A 25,185-nucleotide genomic window follows, 5' to 3' on the forward strand; every position below is an offset into this window, starting at 1 on the left:
GTGGGTGGGATCTGGGACTGGATCCCAGGACCCCAGGATCATGCCCTAAGCCAAAGGCAGGCACCCAACCACTGAGCCACCCAGGTGCCCCTCATTGCTTTTTCTCTTAAGAACTATTCCTACTTTCTCCCCCACTGTTCACAGCACCTACGGAGGCAGGCCCCTGGCCCAGTGACTTCTGGAATGTCACACAGCATGATGTGGGGCATAGCTGGGACTAGAACTTGGCTCTCCTGAAGCTTAGCCTCTCTGGAGTCACAAAGTGAGAGACCTCCAGGGGCCAAACAAGCAGAGGAAGAGTGTGGGGTAGCCCTGTGTGGGGTAGCAGGGAGGGGTGGGGTCTGTGGCAAAGTAGAGCAGCTTGTCCCTTTGGGGGTCATTCAAACAACATGCCCCATTGAAGGCCAAGAGTGCCCAATTGCTGGTCAAGTCTAAGAGTGAGTTCAGTGTGCAAGGACGGCAGTGACCTGCCCTGGGCGCCAGAGACTCAACGGCACAACCACTGGGCACTCGGGCCTCAGTGTGCTGATCTTTCTGAGATGCCACTTCCTAGGTTGGGGTAGGCAGCCCCCTGCTCAGTTCTGCCACTCCTCCTCCCCCACACTGTGGAGAAGGGTCCCAGGCCTGCCCCCCTCCCACTGCTTGTGCAGGGTCCCCTTCCCCTCAGGGTGTGAGGGGACACCATGCTCCTCTGTGCTCTATATGACATCCCCCATGCAGACCGCTGCTGGCCCAATTTGCAGCTAGCTGTCAGGCTGAGAAAGAAAGAAGCTCAGGAAAATCCCAGAATTTGAAAGGAGTTTCGGGGACCAATGCTATTTTTAAGGAGATATTACTGGTGAGGATTTCAGGGATCACACACGGGCCAGAAAGGAGGCATTTGGGGATAGGGACTCCAGGAAGAAGCCCCCCACGTGGGAGCACCTCCTCCCTGGAAGGCTCCACGACCTGGTTCTCCGTGCTCTCTACTCAGGGTTCCAGGTCACTGCCCCCTTCCCTGCCTGCAGAGGTTTGTGCTAATGCTGCCTTAATTGGGGGGAGGGCCATTAATGTGTGATCCCGCTTCACCAGCCATCCCTTTGGCCCCTCCGGAGGCCTCTTTTTCCCATATGTCACAGATGAGCTTTGGCAGATGTTGTCTGCCTTGGAGCCTGCTCCCTTTTAGGGTCTTCGGTGGCTCCCCTGCCCTGGTCTCCAGAGGGTGGGTGTGGAGGCGTGCCGGCTGTGCTCAGCCCTCCGGCAGTGTGTGGTCCCCTCCTGCAGGCACCCTGATACTGTCTGGCAGGGCAGCAGCCCAGAAATAGCTCAGGCTTCCTCCCTGCCCCCTCTAGTAGACATCATCCTTGAGACCTGGGGCGGGGTCCTCAGCCTGGACTGTCCTCAGACATCCACAATTAGCTTCTGGAAGAAGCTGCTTCATCCTGGGCAATTTGCCCATAATCATCCGTCTGGGAGGGACCAGAGACACCCCAAGGTTCTCCGCATCCTGAAGCCTACCTGTTTTCTCCCACAGAGCCACCTAAAGCAGCTGACTGTGAGCTCTAGGGAGGCTGAGGCTGGACCTAATTCCTAATTCTCTGTGTCCACCAGGGCCTTCTGCATAACAGATGCTCCATACGTGGGTTAAATGAAGGAGTCAGTCAATGAATTACCGAACGAACACTCGACTGTTACTTATCAGCAGGGAGTTTATTGGATGTCCACAATACAAAGTCTAGCAGTCTGGGTTAAAAGCATAAACTCAGGAGCGGACAGCCTGAGTTCAAATCCCAGCTCTGGCACTTACCAGCTGCAAAGCTTTGGGCAACTTATATGACCTCTCTGGGCCTCAGTTTCTTTACCTGGAAAACGGGTAATTGATAAAGCAGAGCTGGTGGGGTTGCTATGAGGAAGAGTTACTATAGATAAAGGCTGTATGAGAAGGGCCTGGCACGTCGCGGATGCTCAATAAATGTCGGTCACTATTATTACTCACATGTCAATGATCGTGTCAGGGCTCTATACTATCTGGTAGGTACCGCAGGAACCAGAGGACTCCACCATTGCCATTCCCCACCCTCCAAGTTTCAGCTGGGAGACAAAACCCACAGAGGAGGGAAGATTTCCCTGGGGGCTGGACCTGTCAGGGCTAATGGAAGAAGCACATGGGGACCACTAGGTGCCTGTGTGGAGGGAGGGTGGTACAGGGGGCCATGAAGAGGACACAGGCCTCTTCAGTCAGGGTGAGAGGATTATACATCGTGAAAGCTCCCCCCTCTGCATGAACCCCTGGCTGTCATCTTGGTAGAAACGTCTTCCTTCTACCCTACTCGCTGCAGTTGTACGAGAAAGAAAGAGTGATGGGGAGCTCTTTCCAGAGGTAATTCATTCAGGAACCCGGGGGTCTCTGATGTTCCCAGATGAGTTCTCCAACAGCTTTGGGCTGAACCCCTGGGGACTGAACGTGACCCCGTGCCTTTGGTCTCCAACCTGGAGGACCCTGCTGATCACTAGAAAAACTAGACATCGGTTCTTGCTTGATTCTTCCAAGCATGACAACCTGCAAAGTGATCAGAGGGGAAGAGGCCGGTCTGTGGTGAGCATGGCCTGAGGACTAAACTGCTCCAGCGGTGATGGCATGATACTGACTGGTGCCCCCTTTGCTCCTAAATGGAGACTCACAATTCCCAGGAATCACGTGGTATCCCTGCCCCTGGCACAGTCCCTCCTACCCCTACTCCCCCCTATGGCCCTGCTTTCCTGTCTGGCAACTCATATTCATCCTGTATGACCTGGCATTGCCTCCTCCGGGAAGTCGGCCAGCCTACCCTGAGTGAGTGCTCTCCTCCTTCTGCAGCACCCTGTCCTTCTCCCTCATGACTGTCTGCAATTGGTCCTCTTCCCTGTGAGCTCCCCAAGGTCAGGTAATAGATCTCATTCATCTTTGCATTCCTGGTTCTTGGCATCATGCCTGGCATGGAGTCAGCATCAATGAATGTCTGAGGAGCTGGGCCAGCACCACCCCCAGAGAAAGGAATGAAGACAGAAGCAGAACCCAACATCAGGAGCAAGTGAGCTACCCCAGGCCCCCCACCCCACCACCAGGCTCACAGGTCCAAGGTTCTTCCTCATCTCCAAAGCATCTCAGAGGAGGCAGGAGCAATGTATCCTGGCTCCCTGTCCATCCCCTCCTTTTCTCCCCAGCAGGAGGAGCTGCCTCCCCAGCATACTGGAGAGCATGCCCAGAGGAAGGTTGATGAGAGGAGCAATGAGGCCAGTTGCAGGACACTAAGTTGGGTATTGTGCCTGGAGTACGTGCACGGAGTGACAAGGACAGGAATGACAAGGACAATCATGTTCTTGGGAAAGGAGACTGGCTAAAAGATGGCTGCTGGGACCTAAGGACTGGCTTCTTGCTTGCTTATAACAGGTGGGGGCTCAGGTCTCTTCAAGGACTTGTGACCTCTATTCTCACAGGCAGATGTTTTCTCCCAGCTTTGGCAGTCAGAAGGTTGTGCTGCGTGGCTCAGTGTGCAGATTGCCCTGCCTGAGGCAGGTTACAGAGGTTACAGAGTGGTTAGTTACGAGTGACACCATCAATCACCAACCAATGGACCATTGACAGAAGCGAGTGGTCCCGGTTACCCTGAACCCCCAAGTCATGATCTCCCCACTCCATTGGCCCTAATGGTCTTTCCTTTGAGATCACCTTGACCATCCTGTCTCAACCTTCAGGATCACCTGGGGCCTTCTCCCCCTAGACCCTTCCAACTCATGCTCATGTCTGTGAAGTGGCTCTGACACTTTCCCTTCCTTTACTGGCTCACAGCCAGTATGCCTACCTAAGCCCTGGTGTATGTCACCCTCAGCAAATGCCTCCTCTTGGGCCTTCCCCACTTCTAGTCTACCCACCAAAGCCCCACTTTCTGAAATTGAGCTCTAATCATGTAACTCCCTTGCTCACAACCTGTAATGGTTCCCCTATCAACTTCACTCCAGATCTCTTAGTTCAGGTTCCAACTCCTAGATTTAAGTCCCTCTGCCTCTCTGTGGTGTCTTCTATGCTCACAGTCCCATGATCACTCCAAAGCTCCAGGCCTGTTCCCTTTTCCTGGAATCCCCCCCCCCCCTTATCTATCTCTGCCTGCTCAAATCTCATCCATGCCTCCAGCTTCTCCACATATGGAAGCTCCCTTGTCTCTACAGCTGGGGCAGGCTCTCTTCCTCCTCTGGGGTTTCCCAGGAACCTCTCCTAGGATGTGAACCCCTGGAGGACAGTGTTGTCTCATCTTCTTCCAGCCCCATAGCGTGCACAGCAAAGAGATGTGGAATGAGCAAATGAGCACAAAACCTAAGCATTTGTTTGGTCAGTATTAACTGAGCACCTACTATGTACCCAGCTCCTGCTAGGCATTCAGGATACAACGGTGAAAAGGCAAGAGTGGGATCCCTGGGTGGAGCAGCGGGTTAGCGCCTGCCTTCGGCCCAGGGCGTGATCCTGGAGACCCGGGATCAAATCCCACATCGGGCTCTTGGTGCATGGAGCCGCTTCTCCCTCTGCCTATGTCTCTGCCTCTCTCTCTCTCTGAGACTATCATAAATAAATAAAAAATTAAAAAAAATGTTTAAAAAAAAAGGCAAGAGTGTCTGACCTGTGGAGTGTAGACAGCCCATGCTCTAGAATGTGCTGAAGATTAGCCACCGCTCTATTCATCTCCTCCCTGCCCCTCACCCAGCATACCAATGGTTGCTCATTGGCATGTGTCCAGGGAATGCAGACCCATATACATACAACACTGGCCTAGGCTGAAGATTCTTCAGCAGCCCAGATGGAACTAGCACTTTGTAGTTGTGTCTTCCACTAGTCCAGGCCTGCTTGTCTTTAGGATGCATCAGACGTCATGCCCATTCACCTGCTTGGGGACCACTCCCTTCCTGCAGGGCCCAACCCCCTCTCTGTTGCCCCCAGGACTGGGCAGCTTGTAGTCTCCAAGTGTTGTAGGGGCTGAAAGGTCAGGGAGCCTGGCTGATCCTCAGGAGCCGTCAGCTCTGACTGTGATGGATAACCGAGTGGCTTCTCTTCATGGAGAAGGGGTGGGAGAAGAAGAGGAGTGGGCGGAGGAGGAGGAAAGTTCCCAGGTTAGACCTTCTACTCCTGGTCTCCATGGGTCCACAGATCCCAGCACGCAGACATGCTACCACCCCTGGGGTGGTATCCGCACATTTACCAACCACATAGCACTATCCTGCTCTGTCACAAAGGACACTAGCTGATGGGCTGGAGGAGGATCCTGGGGGTTCCATGCAGATAACAGACATTGCCCTTTTAATCACTGAATTCTGAGGTGAGCCCGGGATTCCAGGAGAGGAGCAGGAGCAGCTGGGGCAGCAGGGGTGAGTCACCCAGGGAGTCTGGAGAGTGGCTATTTACCTACTAGAAGTATTTTTAATACTTACCTTAAATATTTCAATGGCTACTCTGACAGTGTCAGTGCATTCCAGCCTTGCCAGCCCTACTACCAACCGTGGTGCCCGTGTGATCACATCAAATCCAATTTAACACCACATATTTTATTGATGTTTTTTTATCAACAATACAGGGCCATGTATACAAATGCTACCCCAGTTCCACACCGGGCAACCTCCCCACCATCACCACCCACTGTCAGGAGTCAACCCCCGCAGGTCTCTCTTTTATTTCTTTTTCCCATGTCAAGCCTCACAGTGCTCAGCCTCCAGGAGGCTGGGAATGGCATGGCTAGCTTCCAAGCTTGAGTTTGGGTTGGGAGAGAGCCAAGGCCTGGATTGCCCAGGACCTCTCTTCCCTTCCCTTCCACTCCCACTGTTTAAGTATGGACAGAACTGGGGGTGAAGATGCTCCCCAATGACTCCTCCAGCCAGCCAGCCTGGGCTCCTCTTCAGCCTTCTCTGCAAATATCCTTCCCCTCCAAGTGACCTGCCCTGCTGACACCAACATGGCAGAAGAATCATTTTTCAAGGGGTGGGAGTCAGTGCATGGGGGCAGTGACAAGATGCCCCTGACAGCAGAGATCTTGTTGCCTTGTTCATCAATTTTTGTTTGTTTCTTTGTTTCAAGTTTTTATTTAAATTCCAGTTAGTTAACACCAAGTGTAATATTAGTTTCAGAAGTAGAGGTTAGTGATTCATCACTTACATATAACACCCAGTGCTCATCACAACAAGTGTGTCTTGTTCATCATTGTATACCAGTGCCTGGAAGAGACTTGGCATATAGTTGGCACTCAATAAATATATGTAGGATGGATGGATGGATGAATGAATGAATAAATAGATATGGGAGTGTGAGCCAGTGATGCTATTACCACATTAGCCCTATAGGGGGCATGAAGGCAGGACCAAAGTAAAGTCCTCCCCAACTCTGCTCAAGATCTCAGGGTGTTGTGTGGCGACGCTTGGGGTTGCTGTGGCCACCAGTTGGACCCTGTAGGCTGTGGACTTCAGCCCTGCTGCCTGCATGGATGGCAGACTGACTTTGGTATACAGTCAGAAGGGGCACTTGTGTTGTCCCCACTCCTGAATATTTCCCAGAGATTCGATCCTCTGGGTCCTAGAACATACAGCAGTGTCCCCATCCAACCAATTAGATAAGCAGAGATGGTCTCACAGCTGCACCCCTACATTTTGGTCTTCCCCATTCCCAAGCTTCAACTCTCCCAACCTCACCTCTCAGAGCTGAGCATGACCTTACAGCTCTTCCCACCCCTGCCCCCACCTGCCCCGACACTGCTCCATCTCCCTTTCCTCAAATGCCAACCTCCTCAACCAGCATTAATACCTAGGTTGTCCTGTCTATCCAGAGACTCCCTCTTCAGTGGTTAAGTAGGATCCTGAAAGTTTGCATCATGATTTTCAGGCTTCTCCATGCCTGCTCCCCCCTTCCTGAAAGCAAATAATTCACAGGCATCTCTACAGATCTTGCCTCTGGACCAGGCAATCACAAAGAGGACACCAGAATCTTGGGGGTGGGAAAGGATCTTCCCTTTCTTGACCCTATGCAGAAATTCTTTCCATGGCATGCCTGCCAGATGACTGGCCAGTCCCTGCTGGAATACCTCCAGTGGGGCACTCTTTACCTCCCCAGGCAGCCATTCAAACACTGAACAGCTTTAGCTGCTAGAATGTCCTTCAGAAATGAACCCACTCGCTCTTCTCATTCTTGTTCCTCAAATATCCCACTGCCCAACCTCTGTGTGGCCTCTCCCCTTCCCTCCCCTAAGCATTCTGTTTTCACAACAAAACTCCTCTTCATCTCTCTCTCTCTCTCACACACACACACACACTCGCACACACACACACACACATCCCCTTCGGTATGGTTATGCAGTCTCATGCTTCTCTCATTTATCAGTACTTCTTTCCTTCTTCCTTGCCTCCCCAGAACCTAGAAAAGACCCAGAGGCTAGAGATCAAGAAGGGAAAGCTGGAAGAGTGCCAGGGAAAGGAAGCATCCAGGCAGGTCCCAGATTGGGCTGGGGTGGCTAGCTGGGGCAGGCTGGGCAGGGGACAGCACCTAGAAATCCCTGGCCATTGGCTGCTGTCTCCCAGAGAAAAGGCCTTGGCACTTGGCGTTGGAGCAGTAAACTACTGAGTTTCCCTTCCACTGCTCACAGTTCCACAGGGAGGATAAGAACACACCCCTCCTTTCTCACCTCACTAGCAGTTGGCAGAGCCAACTTGGCTACCTCTTACACATGATAACTTTAAACATTTTTGCCAGCCTCTAGGCCCCAGAGAGCATCCTACCAACAGCAAGAATCCACTCTCCAATCCTAACATGGGTCTGAGAGAAGAGCTCTAGCTGATAGCAGTGATGACATGAGACATAGGAAAGGGTGGATGAACCAGGCAGAGGGGGAAAGCAGGGGCCTCCTGACAGTTGGCTGGCTCCTGGGAGCCTAGCAATGGCGGGGGGTGGGGGTGAGGTGAGGCATTTTTCCTGCTTGCCACGATCCACCAGCCAACACTGTTCTCTTACATGCCACAGACCAGGGGCAGATGCTAGAACCTTACCAGCTCAAGGTTGTATCAGGTCATGGGTGGAGACAAAAGTGCCATGATCTTATGTTCAGGAGGAGTCAACACACACACACACACACACACACACACACGGAAATGATGGGAATGCCTGCTACTTGTCGCGCTGCTTGGAGCTCTCACCTCCAACATTGAACATGGGGACCAGCAGGCCCAGCAGCCACCTCTTGCCGAAGACCTCCTGTAAGTTCTTGCGCCAGGGCCGGGCCCTCACCGCCACCCCCTTCCGCACCTGGTGGCGGGTCTGTCCCCGGAGGATCAACAGCAGCTGATGGCAGCAGAAGCCGGCGCAGGCCAGGCCGATGGCAAACCAGAGGTAGAGCATGAGGATGACAAACATTTCAGAACCGAGGACAGCTCCTGCGGGGGGGGAGGGGGGACACACCAGAATCGCTTTACACCCAGGCCACGTACTCAACTGCGACCCGTTCCGCTAGGGAGAGCGGGAGATTAACGGGACTGAAGCTGTATTTTGTAGCAATCTCCGCGCTGCAGCGAGGGACAGGAAGGATGAACTAGTTGACCTAAGTTTTTTCGTGGTGCGGATGGCTCCTGAGGGGAGAGGGGAGGACTGGGGGCGGTGAGCAGAAGAAAAGGAAGCTTCTCTGGGCAGTGCCTAGCCGCTAATGTTTCCTCAGAGTCTGAGACGCCCGCCAAATCCCTCTGCCTTCTCTTTGTGGTCTGGAGACAGGGAGATGTTTTCTCAGGAGGTGAGGGGGGTGAGCTGAGGATGCTAGAGAGGGAGCTGGCTCCCGGGGCAGTTGCCTTGACTGCAGCGCCATCTTCCTATGGAGCTGAGAGCACTGGCTGGGAGGTCTCCAGAAAGTGACAGCATGATGGAGAACAGGGCCTAGTCATCAAGAATAAGTCACAAGCTCCAGGGGCAGCGCAGAGCGTTGAGTTAGAGAATAATTCAGTCATTAATGTTAACAAGAGGACAGTGTGGCCACTAGAGCATTTGGCCAGAGCTGTCCTGCCTGTCAGAACCTGCTAAGGCTGGAAGAGGTCCCCAAGGTCATCAGTCCGGCTCCCTGCCTTGGGCAGGACCTCTCCAAACCCCTCCAAACCGGCACTTTTATTATTGCTTTTAAACCCACTGAGTAAGAGATCCCGCACCCTTCTTCAGATCTGGGGTGGTCAGTCCATGCTAGTTTGAATCTTTCAGCTCTGTGGTCTCATACACACTTCTGAATCTCTCTTAGTTGCAGTTTTGCTCATCTGTAAAGTGGGTAGAATAAGAAGGATTCCATAGGATTCTAGTAATCCCTGCATGACTCAGGGAAATGATGTACAATGTGGCTAGCGTTCTGGTTCATACTCAGTGCGATGCTCCCTGCTGAGGGTCATTCACAGATGAGACTACATCGAAGAAGGGCTCACATTTAACTCTTAAGACCATCAAGCTTTCTCCTTCTTTCCAGGACTTGAAGACTGGATAAGCTGCAGCCTTGGCAGCCATGGTAGAGACCCCCAGCTTAACTTGCCCAGCGGGAGGGTGGTGGTCCACCAGGGAACTCAAAAGCCCTCCTTAGCCCCTCTCTCCCTGCATGACAAATCTACCACCACCCCTTCCAATGAGATGAAGTTTCCTGCTCCAGAGACATCACCTTCCAACCTATTCTGCCTCTGTGAATCTCAACCAAATCCCTCTTCTCTAGCATCCCCTGACCCCACCCCACCTCCTCCCTGGTCTCTCCAGGCCCCTCAAGGGTTTGGCTTTTACAACTTGTCCAATCTGAGCAGCGGTGGACTCAGCAGCCAGGAGGATATGGACCAGATTCAGGTTTTCTCATTAGCAGCCTCCTTTTGCCCCCAGCCTTGGGAGCTTTGATGGCACATTTCTCCTTGCAAAACCAGAGACAAGTAAGTCCAGCTGCCCAGGGGATGGAAAGCTCATTCCAGCTGGCGTTTTCAGCAGCCCCTCAGCTGGCATGAGGGTGGCAGTGGGACAGCTTGCATAGGGCAGTTCCATCCCTCTGACCCATTTCTTCCTTGTCAGCATAGGTTAGCTCAGGCAGCCACGTGCAGGATGAGGGATCCTGGGACTGCTCTTTGGGCTCCGGGAATGCTGACAGGCAAAGATGGCCCTCTAGCTGGGATGTGAGAACATCAGAGCTGTCAAGTGTAGGGCCTGCCTTGCAACTCAGCTGCACGGATAAACCTGGGCTGATGGAAGCTGTTTTCCATAGGCTTTTTTCTGGCACTAAATCAAGACATGCGGAAAAGACCTTGTGGCCTTTTCCTGGCCCCTTGCAGCAGCTACAAAAGGCTATTCTGGGGACCTGCTTTCCCTTGAAGTGTTTGAAGTTGCTCAGCCTGGCTGCCTCAGCTCCTTTGAATTATTTAATAATAGTTCTGCTTCTTTTAGAAAAATCACAGAATTCTGAAAGGCCTGAACGGTCACACGATCCAATCCTTCCACCTCTCCTTCCTACCAGGCATCTGTAACACCTTTGACAGATTGTCACCCAGCATCTTTAATAGACATCCGGGGACAAGAACCTCCCTCCCTCCCAAAGTGGCTCATTCATCAAGAAGCAGCTTCAGAGGCAGCTCCAGGGAGGCGATGCAGTGCAGCGGAAAGAGGATGAGCTAGCTCTAAGGGGCTAGCAGCCCTGAGTCTCGATCTGGGGTTAGAGTCACACTAGTCATGTTGGTTTAGAAGCAACTTAACCTTGCTGAGCCTTTGGTTCCTGAGCCTTTAAAATGGATATGATGGTACTTACCTCACAGACTTGTTGTGGGGATTGAATGAAAGAAAACCTGCCTTGCTATGCTGGCACTTCTGACTCGGGGCAGTACCGCAGCTGCGGACAGCTCAATCTGTTAAACAGCTTGTCCCTTCCTATTGCCTCCTGTCCACCTGCCCTCCTGAGCAGATGAGAGAGGGTGTGCCCACAGCCCTTTGGGCTGAGAATTAGAGAGAGAGGAGATAGGAAGGGAGAAGCCGAAGGGGTGAGTTGCAGGGAGTGAGAAGGGCTGGCCCGGGGCGGGAAGAAAGGTCAGCGAAGGAGGAGGATGGATAGATGGCTGAAATGGGAGAGTTGGAGATTAGAAATCTTGGCCTCCTTTCCCCGGTGGGTATGAGGAGGAGTTTGGAAAAGGGGGCGGGACTCACCCTGCTGCTGCACCAGGGATCTGGGCCCCAAGGTAGATACTGACTGGCTCTGCCCCCCCCCCCCACCCAGATCAAAGCAAAAGCTCCTCTTCCTTTCTGTCCTGTCTCCAAAACCTAGCACATATGGACAAGCCTCAAGCCCAGGCTTATCTCAAATCAAACCATTTCAAGATCCTTCCTTTGGAACCATTCATTTTGATATGATGAAACTACTTGGAAAAGAAAGTGTAATCAGGCTCTCTCTGGCTCTCCTCATCCCTCCACCTGCCTGTGCTCACACTCCACCCCCTGGCCCGCCCACGTACCCACCCCCATCCTGGTTATTTTGGTCCTAGCAGTCTCCTGTGCCCATGCCAGGATCCAGAAGGCCCCAAAGCTCTGAGTTCTGGGCCGAACTCAGCCATCAGCCCTCAAGGCAACCCTACAGCTGGGATGGCTGGGGCCTTCCTATGCTTCGGAGTTCCCACTCTGATGGCGCAACAGTTCTACTCCTGCGAAGGACCAGGATGCAGTCCCAACAAAGACCAACATGATGGCTTCCCTCAGAGTGGAGCAGAACTTTGTGAGTGGCCAGCCCAGGCACATCAAGACAGTCTTGGGCTCCCAATGGAAATAGCCATGTCTTTCTTTGTCCCTGAAAAGTCCATAGGTGAAGAAACGTGCTAGATTCCCTGTGCTGCTAGGGGTTGTTTCAAGACCTGGGGTTGAGGGAGGCACAGAGGCTGCTGGTTGGTAGTAGTAAGATCCTGGGCAAGCTGTTTAATCCCATCTGAGCCTCAGTGTCTTCATTTGAGAGATGGAGATAACAATCTCACGCACACTCATGCGTGCATGCTACCAACTATAAAAGCCAAGTCAGCTGGAGTCAAAAGCCAGGATAGGGATGGAATGGAAGGAAATGAGGTAGGGACAAATTTCAAGTCCAGATAAAGTGGTAAGAACTGCCACCAGGTGCTAGATCTCTCTAGGCCAGGAATCAAAGAGCTCTCCCTGAGACACACCATATCAAATACAGACCCCACAGGGTGCTCAGCTGAGTGCTAGTGGGAAGGCCCACATGCCTGGCTCCTGTAAGTGTAAGAGCCTCCCTGGAGGGTCAAATCCCATGCCAGTCTCATAGCTCTGTGATGTGAACATGGAACCATTCAACATGGCACATCTCCAGCCAGGGTGCCCTTTGCTCCAAGCCATCTCTAGGCTAACAAGCAGCCTGGTAGGGACAAACACATGGGCAAGAGGGCAGGGCTTAGCCTGCTGCTGGCTTACTGTGCTTGGTTGGCAAGACCTTTGGAAGGCAAATCCTTGGGGGAATATGTGAGCAGGGCTGGAGTCTAGGCAGAGGAAGGTCATAGCATGGGCTACATGGAGGGATGGTCAGCACCCAGTCCTGTCTGGCAGAGAGTGAGTGTATTGCCTGGGTCACCAGGAGATTCTATGCGCAAATGGTTAGTGGCAAGCAAGGAGGAGACGATGAATGAGAACTGGGGGTGAAGAGCGAGGTGGCCAGGTAAAATACAGTATGCCCAGTTAACTTGAATTTCAGATAGATAACAGAATTTTTATTTTTTTAAAGATTTATTTACTTTAGAGAGAGCACCCTGGGTGGATGGGTGGGGGGAGTGGCAGAAGGAGAGGATCATCAAGCAGACTCCTCACTCCGCACGGAACTGGAAGCAGGGCTCGCTCTCACAACCCTGAGATCACGACTTGAGCCAAAACAGAATCCGCAGCTTAACTACTGAGCCACCCAGGTGCCTCAATAACAGAATTTTTAAAATCTAGGTATGCCCCATGCAATAGTTAGGACATACTTATTACTAAGAAGCCATGCACTGTTCATCCGCCCTTCCGATTTAACTGGGCATCCTGTGTTTTTCTTTGCTGAAGGTGGCAAACTTGGGGTGGGGGTGGAGGGTCCCTGTGTGGGGCCCAACCTGCCTGCCGAGGCCCACTCACCGGAGAAGAACTGGCTGATGGAGGTGGGAAGGAGCGTGAGGAAGGCCAGGGGGTGGGCGAAGGAGGTGGAAAGGGCCGCGGAGATGTAGGCCACGCCGGCCACCATGGAGTAGAGGCAGGCAAGGGAGGTGTAGAGGCAGAACAGGACGAAGTTGCGCATGTTCCTGCCGCCGATGCAGTTGCCCGTGAAGAAACAGTGATGGTCGTGCCTCAGGGTGACTCTGGCGCACACTCGGCAGAAGTGGGTGCTGGGCGGGGGGCACGGGGCCCGCCTGGCCGGGGGCCCCTGGCAGGCGTCCAGGTCTTCGGGGGAGTTCTGGATGACCAGGACGTAATTGCCCAGGGCATTGGTGGAGAGGAACAGGAAGAGCGCCCCGTGGAGCAGCGCGGGAGGGAAGAGGCGGGCGGCCGCGGGGTCCTGGCGCATGCTGGGCAGGAAGAGGAAGAGCTGCAGCGCCAAGGTCACCAGGGAGATGCACAGGAAGTAGGCGGGGGCCACCACGTTGAGCAGCCTCAGGGCCAGCATCCTCGATTACATTCCTAAGGGGCCCAGGGTGAGAGGAAGACTCAACTGCGGTGTCCAGGGGGGTGCAGTCTGGCCGTCCCACCCCACCCAAATCCAACCCCCCCACCCCTGTCCCTTGGATCAGCCCTCTCCTCTCTTCCCTAACCCAAGACCAAGAAGGTGTGATACCCTGACTGAAAGAGCCTCTGGGTGGGTGGGGCAGGCCCTACCTCGGGTGCCCGCTCCCTCGATTTCTGAACATCTGAGCGACCTCTGGGGTCAGGCACAAGGAGGGTGAGGCCAGGCCTTATTCGCTCTCTGGAGGGGATGAGGGGCATGGGGCTAGGGCTCTGCTCCTCTATGGCAGAGGAAAGGAGCCCAGGTTTGGGATTTCTCCTTCAGACCCCCTTGAAGGAGAAAGCAAAGAATTTGGGGTGGACCAGAGAGAAATGACCTTTTGGAAGTCCTGCCTCACCTCCTTTTCTCTGGCCCTCTGACCCACCCCACCCCCACCCAATCCTGGGCAATATTCAAGGACCACACCCTTCACCCAAGGCTCTTTGGAGGTATTCCTGTGCTTGTAGGTCCCTGGTGTGTGTGTGTGTGTGTGTGTGTGTGTGTGTGTGTGTGTGTGTGGTGGGTGCTGAGTGGAGGGTGTTCTGCGTATGACCGTGTAAGCTGTGTGCGCCTGGCTATCTGTGTTTGTGTGTGCATATATCTGTATTACACACGCAGCCGCTGCCACCTGGCTTTAAAAAAAAAATCAATGACAACGATCAATACATCCACGCAGGCGCTCAGGCAGCGGGTGAGCTGGGGGGCGCAGCCCCAGTACCTGTGTCAGCGGGTCCCGGTCAGCCCCAGCCCGTCTCCGTCGCTGGCTGCCCTGGCTCTTTCTTGGCAAAGAGCGTTCTCATTTGAAGCGACGAAATGTAAACCCCCCAGCGCGCCCTCCCCCCATCCTCCTGGAGCGAGAAACCCAAACAACCCCGATGGCGCCGAAACCCTTTCGGTGCCAACGAGCCCGCCCCGCGCGAGAGGGGATGCTCGGCGGCCTGTGGGCGGACCCGCACCGGCACCCCCGCCCCCGCCGCCCCCCGGCCCCTACAGCCCCGGTTCCTCCCCAGCTTCGGACGCCGCCGGGAAATGGGATCCCAGCGCCCCAGAGAACTTTTCCGGGGGCTGAGGAGTCGGCGAGCCCCGGGCGCCAAGAAAAGTTCCGGGAAGGCGGCTGCACCCCGGCCGGGCGGCGGCGACGAGGCCTCGGCGGGCGGTCCCGTGCGCGGTGGGCGGCCGGTCCTCGGGGTCCCCCCGCAGGTGCCAGGGCGCCGGGGCCTGCGGGCGGCGGGGCTGGGCGGGCTCGCGGGGAGGCGGTCGCCGGGGCCCGCTGCGGGGCGCTCCGGGGCGGCGGGGCTGCGGGGGCGGCGCTGCCCACCCGGGGGAGCCTGGGCTCCGCGCTCGGGCGCAGCGAGTGTCTTCCCCGCGCCGGTCGCCAGGGGGGCGCGGGAGCAGCCGCCAGATGCGCCGGGGAAGGCGGCCCGGGGCGGGGGCGGGGGCCGGGGCCGGGCGGGGGCCGGGGGCGGGGGCGCTCGGCGGGCGGGCGGGCCCCGCGCCCCAGCGCCCAGCGCCGAGCCCCCCGGGCGGCCCGGGGGCGCGGGGAGCCGCCGGCTCGGCGCCCGCGGCGGAGGGCGGCCCGGCCCGGAGCCCCAGCGAGGCGGGCGGCGCGGGCGGCCGCCGGTCCCCGGCCACCGCCTCCTGGACGCCGGGGAAGCCGCCCCGCGCCGCCGCAGAGGGCCGGGGAAGCGAACTCACCGAGCTCGGGCCGCCGACCGCAGGAGCCCTGGACGCCGGCGCTCGCCCTGCCCGAGGCTGCAAAGTTGTGGGCTCGGCCCCGCCGGCTCGCAGCCTCCGCGCGCTCCGCTCCGGGGACTGGGCAGGTAGCGGGGGTGCGGGAGGAGGGAGCGGGCAGCTGCCGCCCTCCCACTTGGGCGCCGGCGAGTGGGGGCCAGGAGGCGGCGGGGACAGCCGCTGGGCACCCCTCAACCCCGCCAGCCCCCCTCCCCTCCTGGGGGCGGCGCTCTGGCCACCCCTCTCCGCACCGAGGACTGGCGCCCCCCTTCCTCGCCGCGGGAGCCGGCTGGGGCGCCCCGCCTGACCCCCCCCCGGGGGTCTGCATGGAGCGCTGAGGTGCACGTCCTGGCCCTCGTCTGCTCCCCCCACCCCCCAGACCCTGCCTCGGAAGTGGGGGAGCCTAGGCGGGTGAGAGCTCAGCCGGCCTCGGGGCAACACCCATAAAGACCAGCGTCCTTATGCACCCAGGGGTTGAGAGCCCCAACTCTGGAGCCTGTCCGCCTGGGTCTCCATATCCGCCATTCACCGCGGTGTGATCTTCAGATTCCAGTTTCCTCATCTGTAACAGAGATGTAAGGCTTGCATGACAACCTAGGTAAAGCCCTTAAACGGGGCCGCCCCTGGTAAGCACCATTTGAGTATGAGTTCATAATTGGTGACACTATTTGCTGGGCTCTTGTTCTGTACCAGGCAGGGTGCTAAGCCTTGAGCAGAAGCCGGCTTGGTTAACCCTCTCAAGCAGAAGTTCAGTCATCCCCCCATTGTATGGATGAGGAGGTTGAGGCACAGAGAAACTAAGTCGCATGGCCAGCGTCATCCCGGGAAGTGACGGAGCCTGGATTCCAACTAAGGCACAGGCTCTCGGCCTCTGTACAGCCCGAATCACCCTGAGACCCAGGGGGACCTCTGATTTGGGAGAAGGGAAGACAACAGAAGGATTTATCCAGACACAGTGCTTGAACCAGAAGCTTCTGCCTGGAACCCCATCCCCACCTCCCTCTTCCAGTCCTTCCCCTTCCTGCCTCCACTATTCTGAGGTGGGTACTGAGAGGCACAGGAGAAAGAGGGCCAGAGGGCAGAGACACTTGGCCAGTGTGTGTCAGTGGGGACGGGGAGGAAGCAGAGAAAGCTTTAGAGACACTGAAGGAATAATGGTGCCACCACTACCTCAATTTCCTGGGCTGTCATAGCTCACTCATCTGGCCTATTCCCATTATGTTAGGGAAGGCTAACATCATAAATAAGTGTTTATTGCTTCCTCATCTGGTTGATTAAAACAAGGGCAATCCCTGAACATGAGCACCGTATGCTTAGCAGCTCAGCCTATAGTTTTGAGCCATCAGTTGTTGTTTTCTCTGTATTTTATCAGAGTACATCAAAATAAAAAGGGGGCCCGGAAACCTTTCCATGTCCTCAAAGGGTTCTACATGTAAGCAAAAGAACAGCTTGCAAAGGGGCTGCATTCTGAGAATCTGGTAGCTCTGTGACTCCAGTGGCTACAGGGCAGACACAGGGATGCACAAATGGCCTTTTTCCCTTTAGAGCTGCTTTGTGTCACAATCATGGCTGTCTGGGCCCTCTTCGGTAAGCTCTGCGGGCCTCCAGCACTGGCTGGGGAGGGAGGGAGCCTGGAGAGCTTCATTTGGGCTATATTGATTGAAGATCTCCATTCCCTAAATACCTTGAGAGTCGGGCAGTATTTCTAATTTTATTTTGCATATGGGTGTGTGGTGGGAAGGTGTGCGTCTGGATATGTGTGTGTGTGTGTGTGTGTGTGTGAGGGGAGGGAGAGAGAGAAGCTAAATGAACGTGGGAAGATGGCAGTGGGGGAAGGGAATATTCAGCCAGGAAAGAGTCTGGCTGTGGAAACGCAAATGGACAAGACCAATTACTTAGAAATATAGTTTATCAACTGGAGAGGACATTAAAGCTTCAGAGCTAGAGCTAGTATTTCTTCAGTGGCCCCCCCACTTCCCCTCCCCACCCATATCACTTAGTGAACTGAGTAAGAGGAAGTACAACTGAATGTTGTTTTGTTTTTCTAAACAAAATTCTAAAATTGGTGCTTATCCCTGACAAAATCAATAGGGAGGTCAATTTGAAAACTTCACCTGGATTCTGGACCCCTCAGAATTAAACAGACTAGGAATGAACATTTTATTGCTACTTACCAGCTGTGGGCCCTGGAGCAGGTCACTTAACCTCTCTGTTCTCAGCCTTCTCATCCCTAAAATGGGGTGAAGATGTTACCTCGTGGTGATGATGATCAAATGGGATAATGTTATTTAAGCACCTCTGTCCTGGCAGGAGGTGGGACAATGTTAGCTCCTTCCTCCTAGCTCCCTTCTGGGCCCTTATCTTTACCCACAAGAACATCTTGCCTTTCCAGCTGAAGCAAGAGCTCCTGGGCTATGCTGGAAATATTTTGGGGTCCCTTCCATATCTCATAACAGGATGATTTGCCCAGCAGAGACCCTGAATACTAGTGTGTTGACTAATGAGTTGACAGTGGTCTCTCTCAGAGAGGAAAAGCGATGTTCCAAGGTCCTTAAAATGTCTGGTAAGGACACAGCCACCATTGATCTTGCATCCTGCCACTACCCACCCCAACTAGAGTCTCATCCTCCATAAACAGCATCAGAAAATAATTTATAAGCTACACTCCTCATTGCCCTTGTCATATTTTCTTATAGTTAAGCCATGACTGTACCTGCAGGCGGTCCCAAGAGAACAAGAGCACAGACAGGCATCTGATTGCTGCCGAGCACTTTCCCAGAAATATGTGCCATAAATCTTGCTATTTGGTGCTATTCTTTGAATAAAATAAATTCCCTCCCAAGAGGCAATCTTTCCATTTTGCCTTAAAGTGTTGTGTACCGAGAGAGGAACTCTATGCAGCAAGCAGCTTCTCCCTTGGGTGGGGAATCCCACACACATGTCTCTCCGGCCCTACAGCTCCTAGCAGTTTAGGATGGAGAACATTCCAAGATGCAAGGGGCCACAATGAAGGAGGCTGTAGGGATTTTCCTCCATTCTCATACTCTTATTATATCATATTGATCAAGGTGAAGATAAACTGGGGTCTTAAGGTTAACTGGTGCCCTGAAATTAAGACTTCAATAGACATCCTCAGACAGGATGCTCTTTGCTGCAGATAGCAAGTCATAACCAAGGGCAACCACAGAGTGCTCCTGAAGTCTCAGAAGGCTTAGTGAGACGCCATCCCTGCCTGGCTGGATCCAAAAAACATGTAAGTGTAATAATCTTTGTCTTAGCGAACCAAATACATGGAAATTGTATTATTACAAAATTTCTATTTGGAGGTGGTAATGTACTTGGCCAACTACGTCTTCATTTTAGCAACAACAACATTACTTTGATGTAATAAAGTGCTTTGCAGGCTACAAAGTACATCCACAAAATTAAAATTTTATTCCACGAGTCTCTCAACAGCCCTGTAGGCTAGCTGGGGCAAAAATTATTAAACCCATTTTTCTTATAAGGAAACTGAGTTCAGAGATTTGCTGCATGTTAATTTGCAAACCTTGCCTATGTTCGATTTAAAATGTGCCTTAATACACAAGAATCTCACTGATACTTAACTTTTCTGGAGTATCTCACATGCATAAAGGAAACAGGTATAGAGCATACTCCCTCAGCATAAAAGACTGGCATGATTTTTACGTGAGATATTTATGTAAAATTACATGAATAAAGCAAGCTTGCAGCACATTAATCAAATGCTCTCAAGCATTCTGCTGTTTGTGGTGCTGGAGAGTGTGTATGGAATTGGGAGCCGTGATGCTCATCAGCAAAGCCCACATGTCAAGGTAGGAACAGCAGGTCTGAATGTCACCCTCTGGGTGACAGGTAACCCCAGCAGTCCCCCTGGTGATTGATGCATAAGGCTGGAATTCTTGGCTTGGCTTGGCAGCACCTCCTTTGGAGTGTTCAGGCTGTGGAAAAACAAATGTGATCTTTTACCAATTAGCCATGGTTTCCAGGGACCAAGCGGGCAGTGCTGCTAGGGATGCCTATGCCTGTGGACCGGTGCACAGCGTAGCCAAGGTGGTGGCAGCAAGATGAACTGGCCCTTTGGTCTCAAAGCATGCAGGAGACAGAGGGAGAGAGAAAGAGGGGGCATAGGGAGGGAAAAGAGGAGGGAGGCAGAGGGCAGAGGGGAGAGGAGGGAGAAAGAGAGTGGAAAGAAAAGAAGAAGAGGGGCCAAGGGAGTGCATGCTCATGTGTTTGACATAATCTCACTTTATGTCTTCATGATGGAGGGCGCTCAGGGGCGCAGGGGAGATTAGCTGTCTCTGCTGAGAGCGCTGCAAGGCCAGGTGTCCAGGATGGGAGGGAATGAGGCAGAAGGTTGACATCTCAATTAGAGGAGGAGGGAGGTGAGACCAGGAAAGGCACTGCAGTGCCCTCGGCTGCTTGTGAAACTCTCAGATAGGTTGTAGTATGTTATAACCGTCACAGAGCAGCAGGCGGCCCAGACCTCACACTCCTGACCGCCACCCCCCTTCTGCCTCCATCTCCCCCAGTGATCCAGCAGAGATGGCCTGGGGCCTAGGAGAGAGGCAGTGTGGTGTGACCGAAAAGAAAGAAAAAAGAAAGAAAGAAGGAAAGAAGGAAGAAAGAAAGAAAGAAAGAAAGAAAGAAAGAAAGAAAGGGAAAGAAAGAAAGAGAAAGAAAAGAAAAGAAAAGAAAAGAAAAGAAAAGAAAAGAAAAGAAAAGAAAAGAAAGAAAAAAGCAAGTGCTTTTCGTGTGAGCTTTTAGTGCGTGCTGGCCTTGGCCTGAATCCTTCTGTTTCCCATTTACTTGCTGCGTGACCTTGAGCACATTCCTTAGCTTCTCTGAACCTCAAATTCTCTGCCCATTAAATGGGGGTTTTAGCTAACTTGCATTTTGTCATCATTTTTTCACGACAAAGCTGCCAACTCAATAGCACCTGTCCTTTCTACTGAAACAGTCCCCTAGCTACCAGCCACCAAATACTCTTGCTTGCTGCCTAGCACCTACTGCATCCATGATGATCTTGTTTGTATGTCTGTTCACTTTTTTATTGCTTCTTTTCATCGGATAGACTGTAAATCCCCAAGAACAGGGACTTACCCACCAGCTTTGTTTCTGTAGCTTAGATCCAGCATAGAGCCTGGGACATAAATATTAGCATAAATAAGAGGCAGCTTGGGGGACAGAGAGCATGAGGGAACTCTTTGGGGTGTAAAAAAATCTATACCTTGGTTGTGGTGATAGTTACATGACTATATGTTTGTCAAAACTTATAGAACTGTTTATACCTCAATATCTGACCTTTAAAAAAATAGGCTCTAGGGAGCAATGGATAAACAGAATTCAACTCCTAAAGATTCATATTTCTGGATGTTTGTTATGTGTCAGGCTGATAGGGGGCCAAGTGCCTTTGCATTGGTTAACTTATTAAATCCTTACAACAGCTCTGTCTACTGAAGGTCTGACTCTACCGATTTTGTAGAGGGAGAAGTGGAGACTCAGAATGGTTGTGAGATTTGCCAAGATTGCAAAGCGTGCCGGCAGCAGAAATAAAATCTGGGTCGCGTGATTCCAGTGTCCAAGTCCCACCGGATGTGATTCCTTCTGTCTTTCACACCTAAACCCTGACACTGACGTAGAAATAAAGAGCCTGTTTTCCTGATGGCAAAGTAACATGTTATGCTAATGTTGATCTCTCTTACACTTTAGTATGAATTAGCCAGCCAAAATCTTTTCTCAATGACACAGGGTGTAGAGAGAATGGGCTTTTTGGAAAAAAAAAAAAAAAAGAATGGGCTTTTTGCTGGAGATCAGGAATGGGATGGGATGGGGGAGTGGAATTAATATAAACAGGCCTACAGTAGTGGATGGAAGTGTCAGATGGGACCAGGAGATAAAAGGGAGCCAAAGGAGAGGGTCCGGAAGAGCAATGAGAGGACAGGCTCTGGGGTCCGATTATCTAGGCTCAGATTGTTTCACCAGTCACTTGTACAACCTTGAGCAAGTCAGTTGACCTTTCTGTGTCTCACGTTCCTTATCTGTAAAGCAGGGTTAATTATGATTCCCACCTCATAGAGATGCTATATAGACTAAACCAGATCACATCCATAATGCACTTAGAATGGTGGCTGGCATAGTAAGTATTAAATAAGTGGCAGCTGGTGTGCCTAATTTTTTTCTTTTTTAAAAAAGATTTAATTAATTAACTAAATTTATTTATTTTTTTTTTAAATTTTTTATTTATTTATTATAGTCACAGAGAGAGAGAGAGAGAGAGAGAGAGGCAGAGACACAGGCAGAGGGAGAAGCAGGCTCCATGCACCGGGAGCCCGACGCGGGATTCGATCCCGGGTCTCCAGGATCGCACCCTGGGCCAAAGGCGGGCGCCAAACCGCTGCACCACCCAGGGATCCCCTAACTAAATTTATTTATTTATTCATGAGAGACACACAGAGAGAGGCAGAGATATAGGCAGAGGGAGAAGCAGGCTCCCTGCATGGAGCCTGTTGCAGGACTCAATCCCAGGACCCCGGGACCACGCCCTGAGCCGAAGGAGACGCTCAACCACTAAGCCACCCAGGCGTCCCTAGTGTACCTAATCTTAATTAATTAAACATGGGTTTAAACCAAGATGGAAGTTTGCCTCACTCTCACACAAATGAAGTTTAAAGGAGCCAGTCCAGGGCTGGTAGGGAAGTGTCATGATCACATGGGACCCAGATTCTTTCTATTTTGTTGTCCCGTCTTCCTGAGCGTGTTGTCTCATGGCCCAGAATGGTTGCTCATGTCCCACCCATCATGTCCATATTCCAGCCAGCAAGAAGGAGAAAAAGATAAAGGACATACCCCTCTCTTTAAGGACATCTCCCGGAAGTCACACGCAACACATCCACTTACCTCTCATTAGCCAGGACTTAGTCAACGTGGCCACACCTAGCTATAGGTACCTATGGAATCAGCTAAAATCTATGGGTTGTATTGACCCAGAGGGAAAGGAACATTAATTTGGAGGCCAGCCTTGGCGCTTTTTCTTCTACTATGGGAAATTTTAGACACATCAATTATCCAGCCCCCAGGTCTCCGTACAGAAGCAGGAGTTTCCTAGCATTTTCGATGTCTTTAAGATTCTGTTTCCTCATTGGTCAAATGAGGCTATTACCTCTGCCTTTTCCCACCCTCCCACGGACCCATACCGTCCTTCGGGCATTTCTCCTCACAGAAACAGGCCCAAGGAAAGCAGCTCCAGCCTGACAAAGCCCTGACCTCCAATGAACATGGGCAGTGAGCGCTACTGGCAGCCGTGCTCAGTGTCCCAGACCATCTGGCCAGTTCAGCAAGCTTGACAGCTGGCCCTGGATGAGGCAGAAAGGGGAGATAGAAAAGATGTACTTTATTTTTTAATTTTAAAAGACCATATGAGTAACATTTTTTGTATGAAAGTTTTAAATTTTAATGAAAAATAAAGCCAGAATCCTTTGATCCTAAACCCAGAGATAATAATCATTAGTATTTTGTGTGTGTCTTTCAATCTTCTATTCATTCTGATTTTTTCCTTTTAATTGTCAATTTGGCCTTACATCTTCATCCTCTTTTATAAAAATCAGTATTTAAAATTCCGCAATAGTAAGACAATCCTCCTATGTTGATAAATATATTTTCTAAACACCATTTTTGGGAAGATTTATTTATTTATTTATTTGAGAGAGTGAGAGAGCGCGCACGGGGAGGGGCAGACGGAGAGAATCTTTCAAGCACCCTCCCAGCGTGGAGCCCCCCCACGGGCTGGATCCCACAACTCATGAGATCATGAGCTGAGCTTAAAGCAAGAGTTGCCTAACCAACTGAGCCACCCAGACGCCCCCAACGTCATTTTTATTTATTTATTTATTTATTTATTTATTTATTTATTTATTTATTTTTTAAGCTTTTATTTATTTATTCATGAGAGACACAGAGAGAGAGGCAGAGACACAGGCAGAGGAAGAAGCAGGCCCCATGCATGGAGATCGATGTGGGACTCGATCCCGGGATTCCAGGACCACGCCCTGGGCCAAAGGCAGACGCTAAACCACTGAGCCACTCAAGGATCCCCAGCCCAACATCATTTTTAATGGCCAGCCTGATTGTTTCTATTACAGAAGGGACACAGTTTAGGATGGATACACCAGAATTTGGCTTTGACCTTAGTGTCTGGTCAAACTATGCCCTTCAGTTTCATCTACAGCCTTGGTCTTTGAAAGGCTGAATTGAAGAGCTTAAGTTCAGACTTCATTGTCATTTCTGGGCTACCTGGACTAGTGTATGATCCATGATTCTGTGACCATGTTACATAATCTTTGCATCCAAGAAGCATAATAACCTCTGTGATACACATATGGCATGTCATTTGGATTTACTGTTAATCATTACTTTCAAATGTCGATAACCTTCTAGACGTAGCGTGTAATGAATATCTCCTTTCATGCTTTAGTTGTTGAAATCCTATCAGCCAGTTAAAGCTTAAATATATATTTATTATTATAAGAGCAAAATGCTGGATCACTCATAATGGTTATAAACATGGTCCCTTTCATGTACAAAAATGATTACGAGTTTTCAAGTGTTTAAACATAGAAGGAAACATTGAAAACTAATTCAAATATTGAGAAGCATGTCAGCCAGATACTTTTTGAGGCAACAACAGTAAAACATTAAAATAATACTATGAAACAGAATAATGGAAAGCAGATTATATCCTAGTTCTGATTTTTGTAGAATTGTTTGGTATGCTTGCATTTCGTAACACTAAACCAAATAATCTTTAAGAATATCAATTTTTAGTTACTCTGTTCTTTGTAGGCCGTTAAGTCTTTAATAAAAAAGTCCAATTGTGAATACCTTTACAATTGATCTTGTAAAGATAAGCTAAAAACAGGATGTCAATCAGCCTCCCAATTTCATGAGGAAGAAAACCTCTATCATATGTAACAGTATCCATGGTGAATCGTGTCTGACCCAACGTGGCAAGGAATATAAAGAACATAAAGAGAAGACATTATCGGGAAAAGTGAGGATCATGCTCCTCCACCATCATCAATCAAAATGAAGCACTGATTTATTAGCACAAATGTGCATAATATATAGAGTAGAGGAGCAAGGGGCCACTACTGGCTCTAGGGGGGTGTTATTCTTGTACCGTCATGTTACACTGTTCAGCACTGACAATGCAATTCATTAACAGTGAAGTTATCATCAAGAATAATCTCGGATACAATTTTAGATGTACTCCTTCATCAGAAACATTTGTTCCATGAAGGTGATAGTAGACGTTGGCCTGGACTGCGGCTGAATACTGGTCTCAACACTTGGCCACCTGGCATTCAACCAAAGCGTGTATTGAGTGCATCTCTAATTTTAGATTATTTCTAATTTCTCACTATTATTAGCAACATTGCAATGAATGTCCTAGCACAAACAACCCCACGGGGCTCTATGATTATTTCTTTGGCTGAATTCCTACTAGGAGAGTGGCTGGATCTAAAGGATTCCTATTGCCAAACTACCCTCCTGAAACTTGGTACCAGCTTCCCTCCCACGAGAGGAGTAGAGTAGGGAGAGATTGTATCCTGGCTCCTCCTCAGCGATGGCAGCCGCATTTGCAGCCTCCCACAGCGGTTGGCAGTTGGGTGGTTGAGAGTAGCAT

The 25,185-nt window shown here is 51.6% G+C and overlaps 2 protein-coding genes across 11 annotated transcripts in view; one reads left to right on the forward strand and one right to left on the reverse strand.

The window, feature by feature from the left end:
- Positions 1-25,185, forward strand: part of TMEM63C (transmembrane protein 63C) — a 131,382-nt gene that overhangs the window by 10,045 nt on the left and 96,152 nt on the right. The gene's annotated exons all lie outside the window — the stretch shown is intronic.
- On the reverse strand, positions 1,671-15,718 carry ZDHHC22 (zDHHC palmitoyltransferase 22). Of its 4 annotated transcripts, none has more exons than XM_072839470.1 (4): positions 15,447-15,718; positions 13,130-13,669; positions 8,179-8,415; positions 1,671-2,539 (listed from the first exon to the last, which is right to left on the reverse strand). In XM_072839470.1, exons 2-4 carry the CDS (start codon positions 13,653-13,655, stop codon positions 2,499-2,501), a joined length of 804 nt encoding a protein of 267 aa, XP_072695571.1. In that variant the 5' UTR covers positions 13,656-13,669; positions 15,447-15,718; the 3' UTR covers positions 1,671-2,498. The 4 variants fall into 4 exon arrangements, with proteins under 4 accessions (XP_072695571.1, XP_072695572.1, XP_072695573.1 ...); XM_072839471.1 differs by lacking the exon at positions 15,447-15,718 and adding an exon at positions 14,470-14,923; XM_072839472.1 differs by lacking the exon at positions 15,447-15,718 and adding an exon at positions 13,865-14,449.

Source organism: Canis lupus, chromosome 9 (assembly GCF_048164855.1).
Source record: "Canis lupus baileyi chromosome 9, mCanLup2.hap1, whole genome shotgun sequence".
NCBI classification, from domain to species: Eukaryota; Metazoa; Chordata; class Mammalia; order Carnivora; family Canidae; genus Canis; species Canis lupus.

Bases quoted from the DNA above. Each gene is read 5' to 3' on its own strand.
- ZDHHC22 (XM_072839470.1), bottom strand. From the start codon at position 13,655: ATGCTGGCCCTGAGGCTGCTCAACGTGGTGGCCCCCGCCTACTTCCTG. The intron at 8,416-13,129 runs GTGAGTGGGCCT...CCCCCCCCGCAG, and splicing joins CATCAGCCAGTTCTTCTCCG to GAGCTGTCCTCGGTTCTGAA. The intron at 2,540-8,178 runs GTGAGAGCTCCA...ATCACTTTGCAG, and splicing joins CCCCATGTTCAATGTTGGAG to GTTGTCATGCTTGGAAGAAT.